Here is a 17,216-nt window from a genome sequence, read left to right as displayed (position 1 = left end):
GCACACAAAGTAAATAAAAATAAATAAAAATAAATAAAAAAAGAGGAAGAAAAAGGGCACTATTTTCCTCTTTCTTAAACAAAGGTAGAATGTAATAAATATCTAAAAAACTTAGTTCATGAGCTTTAGTATCATTTTGACATGATTATTTCCTTTTCCGATCGCAGGAATTGCAAAGAGAAAGAGAACAGAAACTTGTTGAACATCTCAAAAGTCGTCTACAACCATATGTTGAGGGGAAGAGCGATGAGTTTGTAAAATGGGCGAACTCTGAGGCCAGACGTTTATCACAAGCAGGTAGACCACTTTTCACACCTAAATTGTTGAAATATTTCATACTTTCTAGTATGTTTGTGCGTGCATGTGTATTTGTTACCATGTTGTGATAGATGAAATTGCTACCTGTAAGATGAAAACTTTAGTGACTTAATTCATAAGAGAATAAGGTCATTATATGTAATATAGGAATACATCTGATGCAAATTTTGCAAAATAACGAGAGGAACTTGTAGCGTGTCAATCTTTGCTCATGATGTAATGATCAATTGTAGCATATGGTAACTTCTTTTTCATATCTAAGTTTGTAGAGTATCAATCTTTGATCATGATGGTAATGGTCAATTGTACCATATTGTTCAAATTGCTTGGTTTCATAGCACTTGAGGCATGATAATTTTTAATGGATTTCGGAACGTCCATTTTTTTACAGTTGAGATGTGTTGTTTAAAGTGTGCAATTCATATTTATACGACTATTATTAAATTTTAACTGAGAGGATTCAAGGTAATCCTGCTGACATATGTAGCAAGCTTTTAGGTGGTATCCATTTGTATGAACCATTAAGTATTGACGATATGGGCTGACCTGTAATTGTACAATCAGGTGCTAGATGGGGCTGAAGAAACGGCAACTGGTTCTACTCAATGTTTACTTACATTCTATGTACTATTTAAATATAGGGTTTTTTCTCTTTTAACCTAAAGTTCTACTCAATGTTCACTTACATTCTACTCAATGATCCAACTGCAAGTACTAGCCTAATAAACGTTTGTATGAAGTGAGACTTATGTGTCATTTTATGTTTTCAATTATTTCCATCCAACTATTCATGATGTTTACTTGAAACTGCAGCTTTTGGGGAGGCTATGCTTCACACAATTGGATATATTTATTCAAGACAGGCTGCAAGAGCGCTGGGAAAGAAAATTTATTTGATGGGTGTGCCATATATAGCTGAATGGGTTCGTGATAAAGGCCACCTTATCAAATCACAAGTAAATGCAGCTTCAGGTGAGCTTTATTACCAAACTTCCCCTATGCCAATTTCATGTATCAAGCGAAAAATAACTATATTGGAATTGTTTGATGCTAGGTGCAATCTCATTAATGCAGATACAAGAAGGGATGAAGAAGTTGGAGGGAAGTGAAAACAAGGAAGAGGATTTGTTGAAGACCATCGAAGAGAAAAAGGATTTGATGCTGAACTCTTTATGGAAAATTAATGTGGTTGACATAGAGTCAACTCTGTACCGTGTTTGTCATGCAGTAAGTTTCATAGAGCCTTTCCTTTTGGTTATTAAATTTAATCATTTATATTATGGGGACGACAAGAAGAAAAATAAAGAACAAAATTAAGTGCTATTTACTTTACAACCTATCCTCGTGCAGGCTTGTTCAAATAACAAAAACACACAAGATCTGAACAAATTATATAGCTGGCCAAAATAATCGAATAAGCGCTACTTTACAATCCTATGCTCACATCTGTTCAATATTGCTATCTGATACAAGGATGGGTATCTCCTTGTTTCTTTGAAAAGAATATCCACCTCTGTATTGCATGAAATGTTTCATTTTATAATTTCAGGAGTGTCACTGTTTGGTAATAGGGTTTATAATCGAATCTAATGCTCAGATAATCCATTTTTATTGATTTTTGTGAATTTTTATCCGTGTGAGCGATGTTTGCTGAGTCATTTTTTTGTGGTGCAGGTTCTCCATGATAGCAGCGTCTCCAAGGACGTGGTCAAGTTACGCGCCAAGGCACTAAAGAAGTTGGGAACTATATTCCAGGTAAGTCTTCTCTCGCCAAAATCGTAGGTTTAATTTTCAAGTTTTATCGAGACATGAGATACTGAGGAATTTACATGTGAGATTAGGATTCAAATCTTCTGTTCTTGAGTTGAATCCATTATCTAATGAACTTCAAATTGTACCTAATCATTGTATGTAACCTTAATTTTAAGACATCCATCTTTCTAATATTAAATGAAGACTATAATTACATAGAAGTCCATTAAACTTATAAATTCATGTTTAAGTTACCTAGTCTCTAAAGTCCACACACATTAAGTAGACATCTCACGGATTCTAAATCCATACACACACTAGGTGGACTTCTCTATGCATTTAGTTCTGAGATTTTACATTGTAGAGTTGAAATTTTTAATACAAAATAATGTGTCAAATTGCATCAAAAGGTCAGCCTGTTCAGTGATTTCCAACTTGTTTTATTTGTGAGTATTGTTATGTTAATCATTTTGTTAATTTTTAAATCATGTAATATCTCGCTTTTATTTAATTATTGCATGCCGTATACTAAAATTCTTGCTCCATCCTTGGTGTATGACCAATGTTGAGAATCATAACCTCAATTTCAATCCATTTGTCGAAACATGTGGTTTTAGTTTATGCAAAGAACCATCTCAATCTGCTTGACGTGTCAAGCGGAACTGTCATTAGCAGGAAATATTTATTTCTATATTAAGTTAAAAACTTCATTACATCTTTTCAGGGTGCCAAAGCTCTTTATCGGAGAGAGAATAGTCTAAGGGTAGAGCCCAACGCCAAAAGCGGAGATGCCACATCGTCGAAAGCTTGAAAGTCCACAAGTGAAACCCACATCATCTCCAAAATTATGTGAATTTGAGCTCTGTTGATGTCGATTTTTCTTTGTCGTTGCGATCTTCCTGTTCTGCGTTGCTGTAATTGATGTGAATTAAACCGTGTTATGTGGTTTTTATAGTACGAGGCTACTGTATAGAGATGGACATAAATCCATGAGAACTGAAGCAACGAAGATTGGTCGTATGTTTGCCTACGAGATTTGGTGTAGGGTTAATAACTTAATACCTGATGAAAGAACTGATATCCATGAGAACTGATGAATGTACGTATTAGGATGGCCCGGATGGGGTCTGGTTGCTATAAGATGCGTTGAACCTACTAAGTTGTGATTTATTAATTCGATTTTCTTCGGATAGAAACCACTTTTAATTATCAATTTATACGTAAACCGTTTTTAGAAGGCTTTTGTTACGACCCATTTTTAGAATGTTTTTTTTGCTGCAATTAATCACATGACCAACTTCTAAATTAAGTTTTCTCGACAATTGACCCTCACTAACCTCAATTAAGAACCTTCACTCAAATATACTCGGTATTTAACAACTGGTTATTACACAAGACCAGAAAAAACTCGAGTTAAAAGTGAGTCCAAGTGGTTATCCGCAATAGGAAATTGTTTACAAATAAGTCATGCATAAATTGACCATATGACAAATGAGATTTCTACAGAGCAGCTCTACTTTAAAGATGATTCTTAGGACTTCGCAGTTAGCCGAATCCTATGATCGCACGGAGGCACCCAATAAAGTGAATCTTAAAGAGTACAAATCAAATATTGCGAAGTATCTCCTCTTTTGTATTTTTATTTATTAAGCGCTAACCGACGTCCCGCCCCTCGCCCTCGCACGCGCTCCTCACCCGCCGGGCCGAACCCTCTACGCACATCCAGAAGCGACCGTGGGCTCGAGCCCATGATTTCCTCGCACGTGTCAAACCCACTCGTGCCGACCTAAATCCCCGACCCTTATCTAATTTCACTCAAACCGACACCGCGCTGGGCCCCCCACGCGAGGCGCCACGCCGCATGCAGTCCCCCCTCCCACGTATCGCTCCTCTCCCCTAGAGTCCCGTCACCGCCCTTATCCTCACCGACCACCTCCCCCTCTATATAAACCTCACCACCTTCGAGTCTTCAGCTCATCACAAAAAACAGCAGGAGACGAGAAAGGATAGAAAGAAAGCAAGTAATTTTAATTTTAGAAAAAAAATCTTGGAAATGGAATCGTACGGAACTAACCCGGCCCAGAAGAAGGATGATATGTACGGTGCTCACGGCACCACCGGAGGCGGGCATCAGGCCCATGGTGTCACTGGGGATCAGGTGACCACCGGCGCGCAGGTCACGTGGACAGGAGCGCTTCCGCCGCGTCACGTGACCGGCGGATCGGCAGGCAGCAGATGATGAGGCCGAGAAGGAGGACACGGCGGCGGTATTCTGCCCCACCGCCTCCCGGCTCCGGCTCCAGTTCGGTAAGCGTCGGTACCGTGTGCGTGTGCACCGCACGTGCATGCATGCATCTAGATATATGTTTATAGATCTGAGTATTTTATTGCATAATACGTACATTTTCTTCAAGTAAGACTACAGTTCGCCGAGCTACTTCTACACTATATACCCAAAAGAAGAAAGTTTAGAGCTGATCTTAGCTTTTTTGAAATTTGATGACTCACCAAAAGAGCACACTTTTTTTTAAGTGTCTCGAGTACTTTAGAAAAGAAATTAAAAAGAGTAGTATATATAGTTAGCATTACCCGATCTCTTTAAATGGGTGACAATTGCACCATTTATACTATTAATTAATGTACTACATGCAGGACGATTAGAGCACTTATTATTATACCCTCCAAAATTTCAAGTTCGAGTAGCAAAATTCTTGCAACTGGGGGCAAAAAATAACTCAGTTGTGTGTAAGGGGCTGTTTGGTTGGCTTTTTTTTTTGTTTGGGTTTTCCTGTCAAAACTGAAGCTTTACTTGCAAAAACGTCCATTTTGATATTTTGGAGCGTTTTTACAAGTAAAATTTTGTCGCAGGGACACAAGGGAAAAAAAAGGCCAACCAAACAGCCCCTAAGTATCGTATTTACTATATCTCACGGCATGGATATGTGTTTGTGCAGAGTGAGGATGATGGCATGGGAGGACGAAGGAAGAAGGGGCTGAAGGAGAAGATCAAGGAGAAGCTCCCGGGTCATGACCGCAAGACCGACGAGCACGTGCAGGAGCACGGCACCGCCGCCACCACCACCGGAGCTCGCGGTAGAGCTGCGGCCACGACGACTGCAGGGCATGAGGAGACGGCAGAGAAGAAGGGGATGATGGAGAAGATCAAGGAGAAGCTCCCCGGCGCCAACCGCTAAGCCATTATAATTGTCACGCGTATATATATATAACGTACGTGATGCTAGTATATGGCTATTGGAAATAAGGCTCCGGCACGTGCTTTCTGTCCACGCGCGTGCTGTAGTTGGTGTGGTTTTGTTGCGCGTGCACGTGTCGTGCGTGTGAGGATGCGTGCCTACTGTTGTTGTGGTTTATGTTTTATGTATTTTGCGGAGTATGTCGTTTATATAGATAATAAAAAAAAATATTGGCGTGAGTTTGTGAGTAGTATGAACAGAAAGCTACTGGTCCTTGACAATTTTATTCAACCCGCGCAATATATCGCAGCAGTAGTTTTAATATTGATTTAAAAATACATCACGCAACCAACCTATTAATAAAATTATAGCGAGTTAAACCCAAAATATAGCAACCTACATCACATATCAAACTGTTTAAATACATAAAATTAAAATTAATTTGCTTATATATTTTAGGTCTAAGATACAAAGTGAAATTAGAATTATTAAAACTTTTTATTTGGTGGGAGTGTCACTACCACAAAATAGGTCTACGAGGACAGTTCGTTGGGACGGTTTAAAACCGTCTCCTTAGCTATCTAAGGAAACGGTTTTGTGACGGTTTCACCCGTCACAATAGAGTCTAAGACAACGCTTTAAATTAAAGCGTTGGGGTTGAATTAATTTTGCTAATAAATTGTGTAATGGGTTAAAGGGACGGTACCCAAATTTTCATTTTTGTTTTTGAGAACGAGCGCCACACTTTCCCCCTATCAAAACAAATCACCGCTCTAGTGTTTTCTCGTGTCGAACTCTTTTTCGTCCGCCAGCTCTCCTCGACGGAGCAAAGCCCGCCGCCTCTCCTTCACTCATGTTCGTCCTCGACGATCTCCACCTCGCGTTTCCCTCCTCCCCTTGTTCACTCTCCGCTTGTTCGCCGACCATCCCAACCTCGTCAGCCACCGCTCCTCAATTCGTCGGATTCCACCGCCTCCCCTCACAACCTCCCCGTCTTCGAGGACCGTCGCCGAGACCTCCACACGTCTCAGAAAAAAAGGTATCAATCTCATTTCCTCCTTCTATTTCCCTTGTATATTCTTTGCTCAGTTGTTGCATTTCTTTACTTCGATTTTGAGTATATTTAGCAATTAAGCCTCTATATTGAGCGTTTTTAGCAATTTTCTAGGGTTTTTGCGATGAATCCCTTTGATTTTATTGATTATATGTCGCAGCGTATGAATTTAGAGACATCTTGAACCCTAGTTTTGGAATATCCTGCATTTAGTGTAATTTTTCGATAAAATTGTTTAGTTAATTGTTGCAATGTCTAATTTCCCCCTAAATTTGAGTATTTGCTGGTGTTTGGTGGTTGTTAGGTGAGGATTGAAGAAGAGTTCACTGGATTGTACATGTTATTCTGTTCAAAATGATAGATATTTTGTCACTGAGAGCCCTAGCATCAGTAATTTGGGGCAAATATTGGGGGGGGGGTGGACTTTATATCAGCATTCATTTTCTCATACGTTGATGGTCTTCATTGTTGTCCTCCTAACCTCCACCTTCTCTCCCCCTCTTTCCCCTCCCTGCACCGCTTCATCCAATTTGACTTGATAGAATGGATTACAGAATGAAAAGCTGAACCCTGAAGCAATGCTTTTTTGCTCTATATATTTGTAGAGAATATGTTCACAGCTTAAACCATATTAAAAAAAATATTGACTGTAAAAACAAACCACAGAACATAATGTAGAACCTGCTATGATGCCAGATTGGTGTGTTCTTGATTTCACAAGAAGATATAAATCCAGTACCAGAGCAATGCGAACAGAACAAGCCGATCATAAAGTAATCAATGGAAGTACATTTGAGTCATAATGTGACAGGATCAATGTAAAAAAAGTCCAACAATTGTGCAAACTGTCCATTGACAATACATCGATAACAAGCAATGATGAACCTATATCTCGAGGGCTAGTACAAATTCAGCTAACAATGCTACATGATTCATCCAGGAACCAAGATTACAAGAATTGAGGATGGACAGCTTTTTTAGAATATACTTGCAATTGCATATCAAGTAAAGAGACACTGAGAGACATTTTGATGTGAACAGTAAGTAAACAAATGACCCCCTTTTTTCATTTTTCAGCTTTGCCAAATAAATAAATAAATAAATAAAAATAAAAAAAATACTCTGTCATTGTGGAGAAACAACATTAGGCATGAATCTCAGCAGCACACTATAGTCTCAATTCAGTTCAGCAAGCATTCACCTTGAAACTAAATACTCTTTTAAGCGTTTTTATTGATGATTGCCCTCTTGAATTCAGTAAATTACAACCTCATGAGACTGGTGTCAATATTGGTGGGTTTCTTTCTTTACTTGTTCAAAGTGTAAAGGTGCAAACATCTCACACCAAAGTTAATAGTGCAAACAAATATTGATGGTTGGATGAATGCCTTATTAGACATTAATCTTTGATAAATATGGATATCATCCAATTGAAATGTGTGTATACATAATAATTTGCAGTAGCCAGTAAGAGAGCGTTGCAAAACAGGCTGGTTGGCCTCGGGATTTTGATAGAGAGTCAGCATCGAGCATCAAACGTAGTCACTAAGACGATGTTGTTGACTGTTGGTGGTCAGAAGAAGAGCTTACTGGAGGGGGGATTTTTGAAATTTTGCTTCTTGTGCAGGTGGGAGCTTAGCCTAGACAAGGATGTGTACATGTACAGGTACACACTAATTAGCTTTTAATTAAACTTCAGAACTTTATTAATCAAATAACTGACTGTGTACAAACGTTTCTCAAGTTTTTATCTGATTATTTTGTTAATTTAGTGCCAATTAAAGACCCTTTTTTCCAGATTCGTGTAATTCTTGTTTGTTTTCAGGTTTTGCTGAAAAATATAGCAAAAAACATTATACCATAACCATGTTTCCATAAGTTATGTATGGGTTCTTGTTTGTCTAATATATTGTTTGTTAACAAACTCAAATTATAAGTTATCTTTATTTTTTTATTTTTCCATGTTTTCTCAAGAGAACCAATATATTTCCTTTCGTCAAGTTATCCTCCAGAATCTCACTCCATCTAGTTATAAAAAGCTATGAAAGATTCCATGTTAAATTAACTTGATCAAGTCATGAGAAGAAAACATTTAGATTAGCGTTTCAGCTCCTTGATGTTTTTATTTATTTTTTTCTGAAATCGTTATTATTATTATCAATGTGTAGAGGGGACCAAGGATTTTGTAGCGTGGAGTGTCGGTGCCAACAAATTTTGTGCAAAAGGGTTGGCTACTCAGAGAAGTTAATGACGATGCTGGTTGGCTAGGTGCTTGGATTGAAGCAAATGTTAGGTGGTTGCGTGAACTTGTAGCTATCTTCTTGCCTTTGGATTTTTCATTGAATAAAAACATTTTGTCTACCTGCCATCAATATAAATAGGTGATCAATCTAGTGATGATCTTCAGAATAAACAAGTGCAATTTGTTGCAAGCTCCGTTGTTCTTTTATACCAATTTCTTTTAGCTCTTTTCGTTCGACTTGATTGTTCTAACATATTTACTGTTTGCACAAAACTTGCAGACCTGTGTTCTTAAAGTGCACATTCACTGTGATGGATGCAAGCAAAAAGTCAAGAAACTACTCCAGAAGATTAATGGTGCGTCCTATCAAATCAGCACATAAAGTACCTTTACAATTTAGATATGTGGGATACAAGCATTAAATAGAGAAAATAGGAAAACACAACCAAAATAATCTCAAGATAATAATAGGAGGAGGGTTGCACTTGGGGCTTGACTAATTTGGCTCATGAAGAAAGATTAAAATATATATATATATTTTGTCATCGTATAATTCTTTTCCGACAAAAAGAAGGAAAAACAGAAGGCGAGACAAATTTATACCTCCAGTACATGTATATGTATAATTTATATCTAGCTAGCTACGAATCTGGGAAGAACAATCTGAATTAATTGTACATTACAAAGTGGTGACAATATACAATAGTTTTATAATTATCGATGTAACTCAAGCGATGTAATGCTGACAATCATATTTTGTGTGACTTGATAAATGATAATTAAGGTCGAGTTAAAAAAACTCATGAGTCCCAAGCTTGAATTAATATTGGTGCAAATTAAATATAAGGTTTCAGTCACTATATATCTTGTTCTTTTTAACTTTCTTTTCCCTCTAGTGTAAGTAGACCGATAATGGTTTTCAAAAACATCAAATTTAACTTGCTGCCTCCGTTTAACTTCATCGCATTTAACTTTTTGTTAGTGTGGACCTCGAGTTTAAAGTTTGTAATATTTGAAAATTTTTCATTTCATTTTTCTGATTTCTGTATTGATTATTGGTTGGTGTCTTCTGAAAAACAATGCAGATAGCAGACCTACGCTTATGCTGACACCTCTAACATGGCCATCAGGAAAATCAGTGACACAGGTAAATCGAGTATTTAATATTGAAAAAGAAATTTTTTGGATTAATTTTCTGCACAAAATAAAATTAGCATATCTTGGTTTTAGGGGGTCCTAATAGCTTACTTGTAATAGACATATACTATGCGCAATTTCTGACAATGAAAGTTTTGTGTCACATCCTACCTAAATAACTCATATGTGATCAGTTTACAACCATTGGCAGGGGAGTTGATATTTATATTTAAGATATTACTCGAGTAATTTATTGCAATAGTATGTCCATAGAGCTCAAAAACTCCAGTTAGCATACAAGTAATTTGTTGGCAAATACATTGATGAATGGGGAGAGAACAAAGTAATAACACTTCAAGCAACAAATGCAGATATTTGTAAAATCAAAGTCCGATCTATAATTGGCTTTTTTATGTAGGATTTTCAACAATCGCAGGAGGGAAGTGGAACATAGGAGGGCATATTGAGGAGGGCATATCAAAGTCCTATTATAATTTTTCATTTTAAGTTTCTCAAATCTATATCTATGTTCACCTAGGAGTTCGTCACACCTACTGAAAAAAGGAGCTTTTTCTTTGCTGCAAGCATCACCAAGTGGTTTCGTCACTTAGTTTCCATTTTCTCAAAGAACTAAATTGGGTGCCTACGGGTGTCTGTTGTACATTGCATATATTACCCACTACATGGTAAAAACATTGTGTACTAAAATAATAGCAAATCTGAGTTTTAGTTATATTTTGCCATAATAAAAAAAGTCTAAAACGTTGAAAACTGGATGAACTGCTAAATTCTTAGCTGTTATACCATGTTTAAAACTTTGTTCAAACTAACAGTGTACTGAAAGCATCCCTTTTGAAACAAGCCAGTTATTTAAGTTGAAGAGCATTGTCTATCCAAACAACCAACATTCCTAAATCCTGATCACCAGTTAAGCCACATTAATTATTTCAGAGAAGCTCGTACCAGAACTTCTTGAATGTTGAACTGATAGAGCATTTCAAATATTTGTTTAAATGGATATTATGTGTCGGTTTTTGGTTTATTAAAATTTTCTATATGGTGAATGAACCTTAACTGATAAGAGCATTTCAGATCTTTGAAGACACATCATAAATATTAACTAAATGATACACAACTCTGATTCAAAGAGTGGATTTTCCACTATGTACCTATCTGCAATGTAGAGTATCCAAGTTCATCGGCAAAGAGCTAATTGGAGAAGACTTTGAAGTCATAAAGTCAAATAGGGTTTTGATGTATGATTACAGCAAGAAAGCATATGTAGTTGGTCATTTAAAATTTTAAATCATATAATCAAGTAATTGAATCTTGCAATGAATATAATCTCATTTTTACCTTTTTATCTAAATTCATGCAGGAAAATTGATGGTCGCTGAAACAAGTGAATCCATGGGTGCTTTTCACTTACAACGAGATTAACTCTATCGAGACAATTTACAAATTATGTATAGCGATGAAGACCTTTAAACAGAAGACATTTTTTGTTTTAATGAAAGAGGAATTTTAGTCATGTACTTTGGACAAAAGAAAAAACTTGTACTAAAGTCATTGTAATGAACCAATGAATTGTTCCTTATGTTTGGTTGTTAATTTGCTTGCAAAATTTGGAGTTTTATTTCTTTGTTTGTGGAATGAGCAGGTATAAATCATGGAGTTTTTATTTTGTTTTGTTCTTTTTTAATTTTGAAACAGCAGGTCAAAAAATGTGTGATATATTTGGATGATTTGGTAGTGACTATTGTTTCTTTGTATGTGATGGACTGATGTGTGATATTTGGGTGATTTATTTTGATCAGTAAAAAATAAAAACCGTCCCCTTTGGTATAAAAAACCGTCCCCATAGATCACAAACAATACCGTTCCCATAGACAATATAACCGTCCTCTTAGGTCAAGCTCGAAACTGTCCCCCTTGGTATAAAAACCGTCCCCATAGATAACAAAAAAAATCGTTCCCATAGACAATATAACCGTCCTCTTAGGTCAAGCTCAAAACCGTCCCCATAGATAAACCGTCCCCAAATGTTACAAATGGGGACAATTCAAGAACCGCGCTACTTGAATCATGAACTGTCACGTTAGACCAAGCACATATATATATATATATATATATATATATATATATATATATATATATATATATATAAAGTCTCTTCATATCTTGCATGGATCCCTAGGTATCAATGGATAGAAAGTTTGGTGGATGGTCCACTTAAGTTGACATAAGAATTTCTCTACATATATCTCCTTTTATCAAAATACTAAGATTTATGTCTGGAAATAGCCAAAATAAAAAGGAATGAGTTGAGAAATTTAAAAGGGAGTAAATACTAAGAATCTACTAAACCTTGTCAACAAAGACATCAAGACAGCAAGCCTCCTCAGAAGTACATCAAAGTCTACATAAAAGAGACGGTCAAAGCACACAACTTGCTTCGACTCTTCATCATTGTAGAGCTAAAACAGAGATATATGTTCTTCTAATGGGGGGAAAAAGCTCACAAATTGGTCCAAAAAAAAAAATGAAATGAGAAGCATTTTAATTAGTTAAATAGCCAGTCGTATATGTAACAGTCTTCAAACAGAAACGAATATCATTACTGAAATAGATGTAAAGTGTTTTACAAGTGAAAAAAAAAAGATGGCATGCTTATATGGTGGAGTTATAACAGCTTCTTGAATCCAATATCAGCATCTTACAAGTGCCAACCACTAAGAGAAGCATCAATATTTGATGATCGATCGCGTTCCCGCTAATCCTTTCCAAAATCGGCGTTGTAGTGAGCAGTGGATTCGAGCTTCTTTGCTTCGTTCAGTTTTCGAACAGCCTGAGACGGTAAATCAGAAATCGTAAACAAAAAAATCGAGCTTCTTTGCTTCGTTCAGTTTTCGAACAGCCTGAGACGGTAAATCAGAAATCGTAAACAAAAAAAAACATTGAACAAACAAACTGTAGAAATGATTCGGGTCATGAAAATTTAACACAGGGTCATGGTTAATGCCAATTCTCTATCAAGATAATTCAGCATGGATTTTGATCTTAAAAAGATCTATGAGAACCATGATCATTTGAATGGAATAAAACTGAAGACAACCAATTCTGCACAATTTATAGAACAATTGAAATCGCCTAGGCGTCACAAAACTAAATAAGATCGGAGAGAAATATAAACAAAAATAGGCAGGCTATAATAACTGTTAGGGAATTTCAGTTTCCCCGCCTACCACGATATGCGCAACTCGGAAGCCAACCCCAATCAATAAGATAGAACAACCACAATTAAGAAAAATAACACCGAGATTTACGTGGTACGGTCGACTAACTTCGACCTACGTCCACGGGGCAACAATACGAGAAATTCACTATGTATCAGGAAGAATTACAAGAGGAACCACTCAACTCTCGTCTCTCAATCTCTCAACCTCACATACATAATCAACTCTCATATTCTCTCCAAAGCCCACTCCTTAAAATCTTTTGCACGGATAAAGACTACGAAACCCTCTCTCTCTCATCTACTACATCTCTATTTTTCTTCATGGTTGTAGGCTGTCTAAAAATCATAATAGATAGCCGATCTCTATCAAGCCCTGATAATGGAAGTTACAATCAGACGACTTTCTAATCACTGCATCCGCAACTCTGCAACCGCTATAAACACAGCCTCGTCCCTGAGATGATTGATCTTGATGGCTGCGACAACAGCATGACTAATATTATATTAGCAACTATTAGAGATGCTGATGAGCAGTGTAATGATTTCAGAAATAAAAGGTTGGACTTAGTTGGTAAGTTGCTTGGTAGAGAGTTGTGGGCAAATATTCATCTTCAAAACACTATGGATGTTGATTCCCGTCAAGCTCTCACAACGAAAGCTACAATCAAATAGCTTTCGGGTCGACAGTCGAAAGGGGCAAATAGGAGATTTTTCACACAGATCGAGAAGAGTTACAATTCGACGACACTTCCGGCAGCTGATGAAAACCCTATTCAGTGGCCTTTACAATCGATGGTGAGAGTTACAATCTGACGACTCTCATATCCTATAATAGGCAAAGATCAATAAGCAATGGCCTTTGCAATGTCATAATAGACGAGGTTACAAGTCAACAACCTCTATCAAACGCAGAAGGTCACTTCTGCGAAACGCACACAACTTGTGCGTTCTCCAGCAAATATCTAACTCTGCAACGCAGAGTTAAAGCACTAAACGTACACTTAACGTGCGTTCTTCAACAGGCTCAATTGTGCGTCCCAAACTCTGGACGCAGAGTTGAACTTCAACGCACCAGCGACCTGTGCGTTTCCAATTCCAGAACGCATGCGGCCTGTGCGTCTCAAATCTCTAACAGAGATTTAACTCTGCGTCTCAAGCCTTGGACGCAGAGTTAAAGCCCAGAACGCCAACTGAGGCGTTTTGACTTGTTCAAACGCAAGTCGAACGGCCTCAAAACCGTTATCCCACGTTCTGAGGGATCTTCGCCCACTTAGGACCGGATTTAGGGGTTGGTTACACCCCTAATCCCCCTATAAATAACCGACTTACTCAACCGAGTAAGAGGTTGATCGTTTTCTAGCAGAAAAACCGCATAGGGTTGAGGTGAGCTGGCATCAAAACCGCCTAAAATCAACAAATCTCAGCAGTTCAACAGCACGAAGAGGGAGATCTTTTGAAGATCAAAGAACTGATCAACGATCAGTTAATCGAATCCCAGAGGATCCCTTTATCAACGGCATAATCCGTTTGGCAATTAACCGAATCTTCGGTTCCAACAACTCTGTTACCGAGTTTTAACTCGCTCTGAGTTTATTTCTGAAACTCATTTAAGAGTTCGTGATTAAGCTTCCAATCCAAGTTAATCATATCAAATCAGACATTCGGTTTTCAACAACTCTTGTCAGAGTTTTCAACTCGCTCTGAGTTCTTTACACTCGTTAAGAGTTCTAAATCGAAGTCATCAAGCATTTCAATTGTTCCAGTGAAGTAGGACGGTCGGATCGTCAACGGAGAGCAAGTTCGACGCGATCAATCGAAGGAGGCACTCCACCGCTACCAAGAAGAACCCAGTTTTAAACAAAGGAGAGAATCAAATTCATTCTCCTCTCTTTTGTAATCGGAATCCAAATTGTAATTGATTTTGAGAGAATACAAGTCAAATTTTCTTTCATTGTCTTTTTACTGCAAATTTCCAACAAACAATGGTTTTTCCTCCACTAATAGAAAAATATATATAGAGAAACCAAAACACTATTTCTAGCCTAACTTCCTAATTAAAATATGATTCAAACTCCTAATCATGATAAAACTCAAACTCCTAATCATGATAGAACTCAAATGTCTAATCATGATAGAACCCAAACTTCTAATCATGATAGAACTATAATCCTATCTAATTCTCATGAAGTTACACAAAGAATCAAAGATAAAATCCCAACAATCTCCATCTTGGATTTGATTCCCAAACTCCCTTGAAGATATATCATCGTCGTCTTGAAACTTTGCCTCTCTCGCTGGAGTCTTCTATTTCTTTCGAACTTCAAATCAGAACACCTGCACTCCTGTAGGCGTCAAAAAATGCTCAAAGGTATCCAAACACAGTTCAAAAGGAAGTCATCCAAAATGTCAAAAAAGAACACAAGTATAGACTGTCTCGCAGGCGAGACAGTCTTTACTGTCTCGCCCCCGCGAGACAGTTTTCACTGAGACAGTCTTTACTGTCTCACCGTGCGAGACAGAATTTACTGTCTCGCACGCGAGACAGTTATCAGTGGTTCAAGAAACTGTTTTGCAACCACCGACACGTGGCCACCAACTGTTCAAGAACGTGGGGAACGTCGTGGGCGAGAATCACGTTGATAACTATCAGAATAATGGAGTTTAAAATGTGGGAAGGCAGTTACAGCGAGAAACTGTCAGGAATATTCGTTTTCTAAGACAGTATTTACTGTCTCGCTGGGCGAGACAGCAAACGCTGTCTCGCCCGCCGAGACAGCAAACGCTGTCTCGTGAGCACTGTTCATACAGGGGTTATAAATACCCCCGAGGTGATTTCTTTGAGGAGGCTGATCATTTGGAGCACTTCAGAGCAATCCAGAGCAGAGAGAGAGCAGAGTTCTTGAGCTTCTGGCAATTACTTGATATTCAGGCTTTGACTTGATTTCAAGAAGAAGGACTATCTTATCTTGATAAGATATCGTTTTAAATTCTCACTTCGATAAACGAAGTCAGAATCATAAACCCCTCACGATTCGATCAGAATCTGTGATTTGGTGGTCCACGGGCTAACGCACCCCCGGCACAGGCAAAGATCCCACGCAAGCAGTGATCCAAACAACGATCCTGCGTTTGTTTCTCAAGAGTTGTAATTTTTATTTTGTTGTGTAAAAGAAGTCTTATAAAAAGGCTATTTCTTTTGAATTTATTGTAATCGACTGAAGATATAATAAATTCCATGACAAAACCAACTTTTGACGATTGTTGCTGAGAATTCTACTCGCAACATCTCTGCTCACGATGACTCTTATCTAGTTAAAGAGTCATCGAATCAAAGCCCACCGGTACTGACGAAGAGGGCTCGTCAGAGACAGCGTCAGCGCCGTGCTCGCCAAATAGCTAAGGCATTTGAACAAACCGACGGAGTTCGTTATTATACGGACTTAGAGTCGAGGAAACAACAAGTGGTTTGTTCAACGTAACGACAAACTACTCACGTTTCTGCACAATTCACGACGGAGGAATGGACACTCGTCAGAAGGGCTCGTTCGACCCTCAAAGAACGTATACAAAAGCGTTGTGCAAACGCAGCTCATGCTCGTGCTCTCTTACAACAAACACGAGAAAGAAACAAAGAAACAATGGTCAAAGAACCACCAAAACTCTGTAAAGTTTGGATTCCAAAATATGGAGTTGTGCAAAATCAGCATTCGGAGCCCGTTAAGATTTCATGCCCACAAGGGGGTGGTTCTAAACGTGTGACTCCCGACATAACCTTGGATCGTTCAAAGGCAACAATAAATTATCCTGAGAATGCCAACAATGTTTTACACCCTCAAAAGAAGATTCATTCACCAAAAGACATCGTCATACCTGGGAGGTCATGCCAACAAACGATACGATTTTTTGGCAATCATACCGATGAATCGTATTATCAAATTGGGGGTGTGAATAAATTTCGAAAAAGAATTATTCGCTCTCATTGCTCCTGTGCACGACTTATAAGATCAGCTGTCCAAGATGATGAATTCCTTGAAGTCACCATCAACGTGGCTGATAAAAGAAAGTCTAAGCGGCATTCAAGTGACTCAAATCTTGACTTTTCCCCGAGAGGAAGAGTCAATCCAAGAATTGCTCAAAGGATGTCTCGACTCCAATTAGGAGCCATCAGACGCAGAAATTACAAGAGAATGCAAGAAGGAATGTCCTTGGAGGATGAATTCTTGGACACTTATTCTGCAATCGCTTCTGATGATACAATGTCTAGCACGGGACAAACCAGAG

At 38.0% G+C, this 17,216-nt stretch overlaps 2 protein-coding genes across 2 annotated transcripts in view; both read left to right on the top strand.

The window, feature by feature from the left end:
* Window positions 1-3,225, top strand: part of LOC109847721 (chaperone protein dnaJ 10-like) — a 6,468-nt gene extending 3,243 nt beyond the window's left edge. Inside the window, exons 6-10 of the mRNA XM_020416954.1 lie at window positions 168-297; window positions 1,132-1,290; window positions 1,373-1,545; window positions 1,993-2,073; window positions 2,795-3,225. Coding sequence (XP_020272543.1) covers window positions 168-297; window positions 1,132-1,290; window positions 1,373-1,545; window positions 1,993-2,073; window positions 2,795-2,881 — 630 coding nt within the window. The 3' untranslated portion in view covers window positions 2,882-3,225. The remainder of the gene's footprint in view (window positions 1-167; window positions 298-1,131; window positions 1,291-1,372; window positions 1,546-1,992; window positions 2,074-2,794) is intronic.
* LOC109829955 (dehydrin Rab15-like) lies at window positions 4,309-5,517 on the top strand. Its single transcript, XM_020397062.1, has 2 exons — window positions 4,309-4,377; window positions 5,025-5,517. The coding sequence occupies exons 1-2, from the start codon at window positions 4,309-4,311 to the stop codon at window positions 5,262-5,264; spliced, it is 309 nt and encodes a 102-aa protein (XP_020252651.1). The 3' UTR covers window positions 5,265-5,517.

The sequence above is a fragment of the Asparagus officinalis genome, chromosome 1, assembly GCF_001876935.1.
Source record: "Asparagus officinalis chromosome 1, Aspof.V1, whole genome shotgun sequence".
NCBI classification, from domain to species: Eukaryota; Viridiplantae; Streptophyta; class Magnoliopsida; order Asparagales; family Asparagaceae; genus Asparagus; species Asparagus officinalis.
The sequence above is the reverse complement of the archived record's forward strand: the minus strand, read 5'-3'. Positions and strand labels throughout refer to the sequence as shown.

What these genes read in the sequence shown, in the direction of transcription:
- LOC109829955 (XM_020397062.1), top strand. Translation starts at nt 4,309, where the DNA reads ATGAGGCCGAGAAGGAGGACACGGCGGCGGTATTCTGCCCCACCGCCT. An exon ending in CCGGCTCCGGCTCCAGTTCG is followed by an intron (nt 4,378 to 5,024) that starts GTAAGCGTCGGT and finishes GTGTTTGTGCAG; the next exon opens with AGTGAGGATGATGGCATGGG.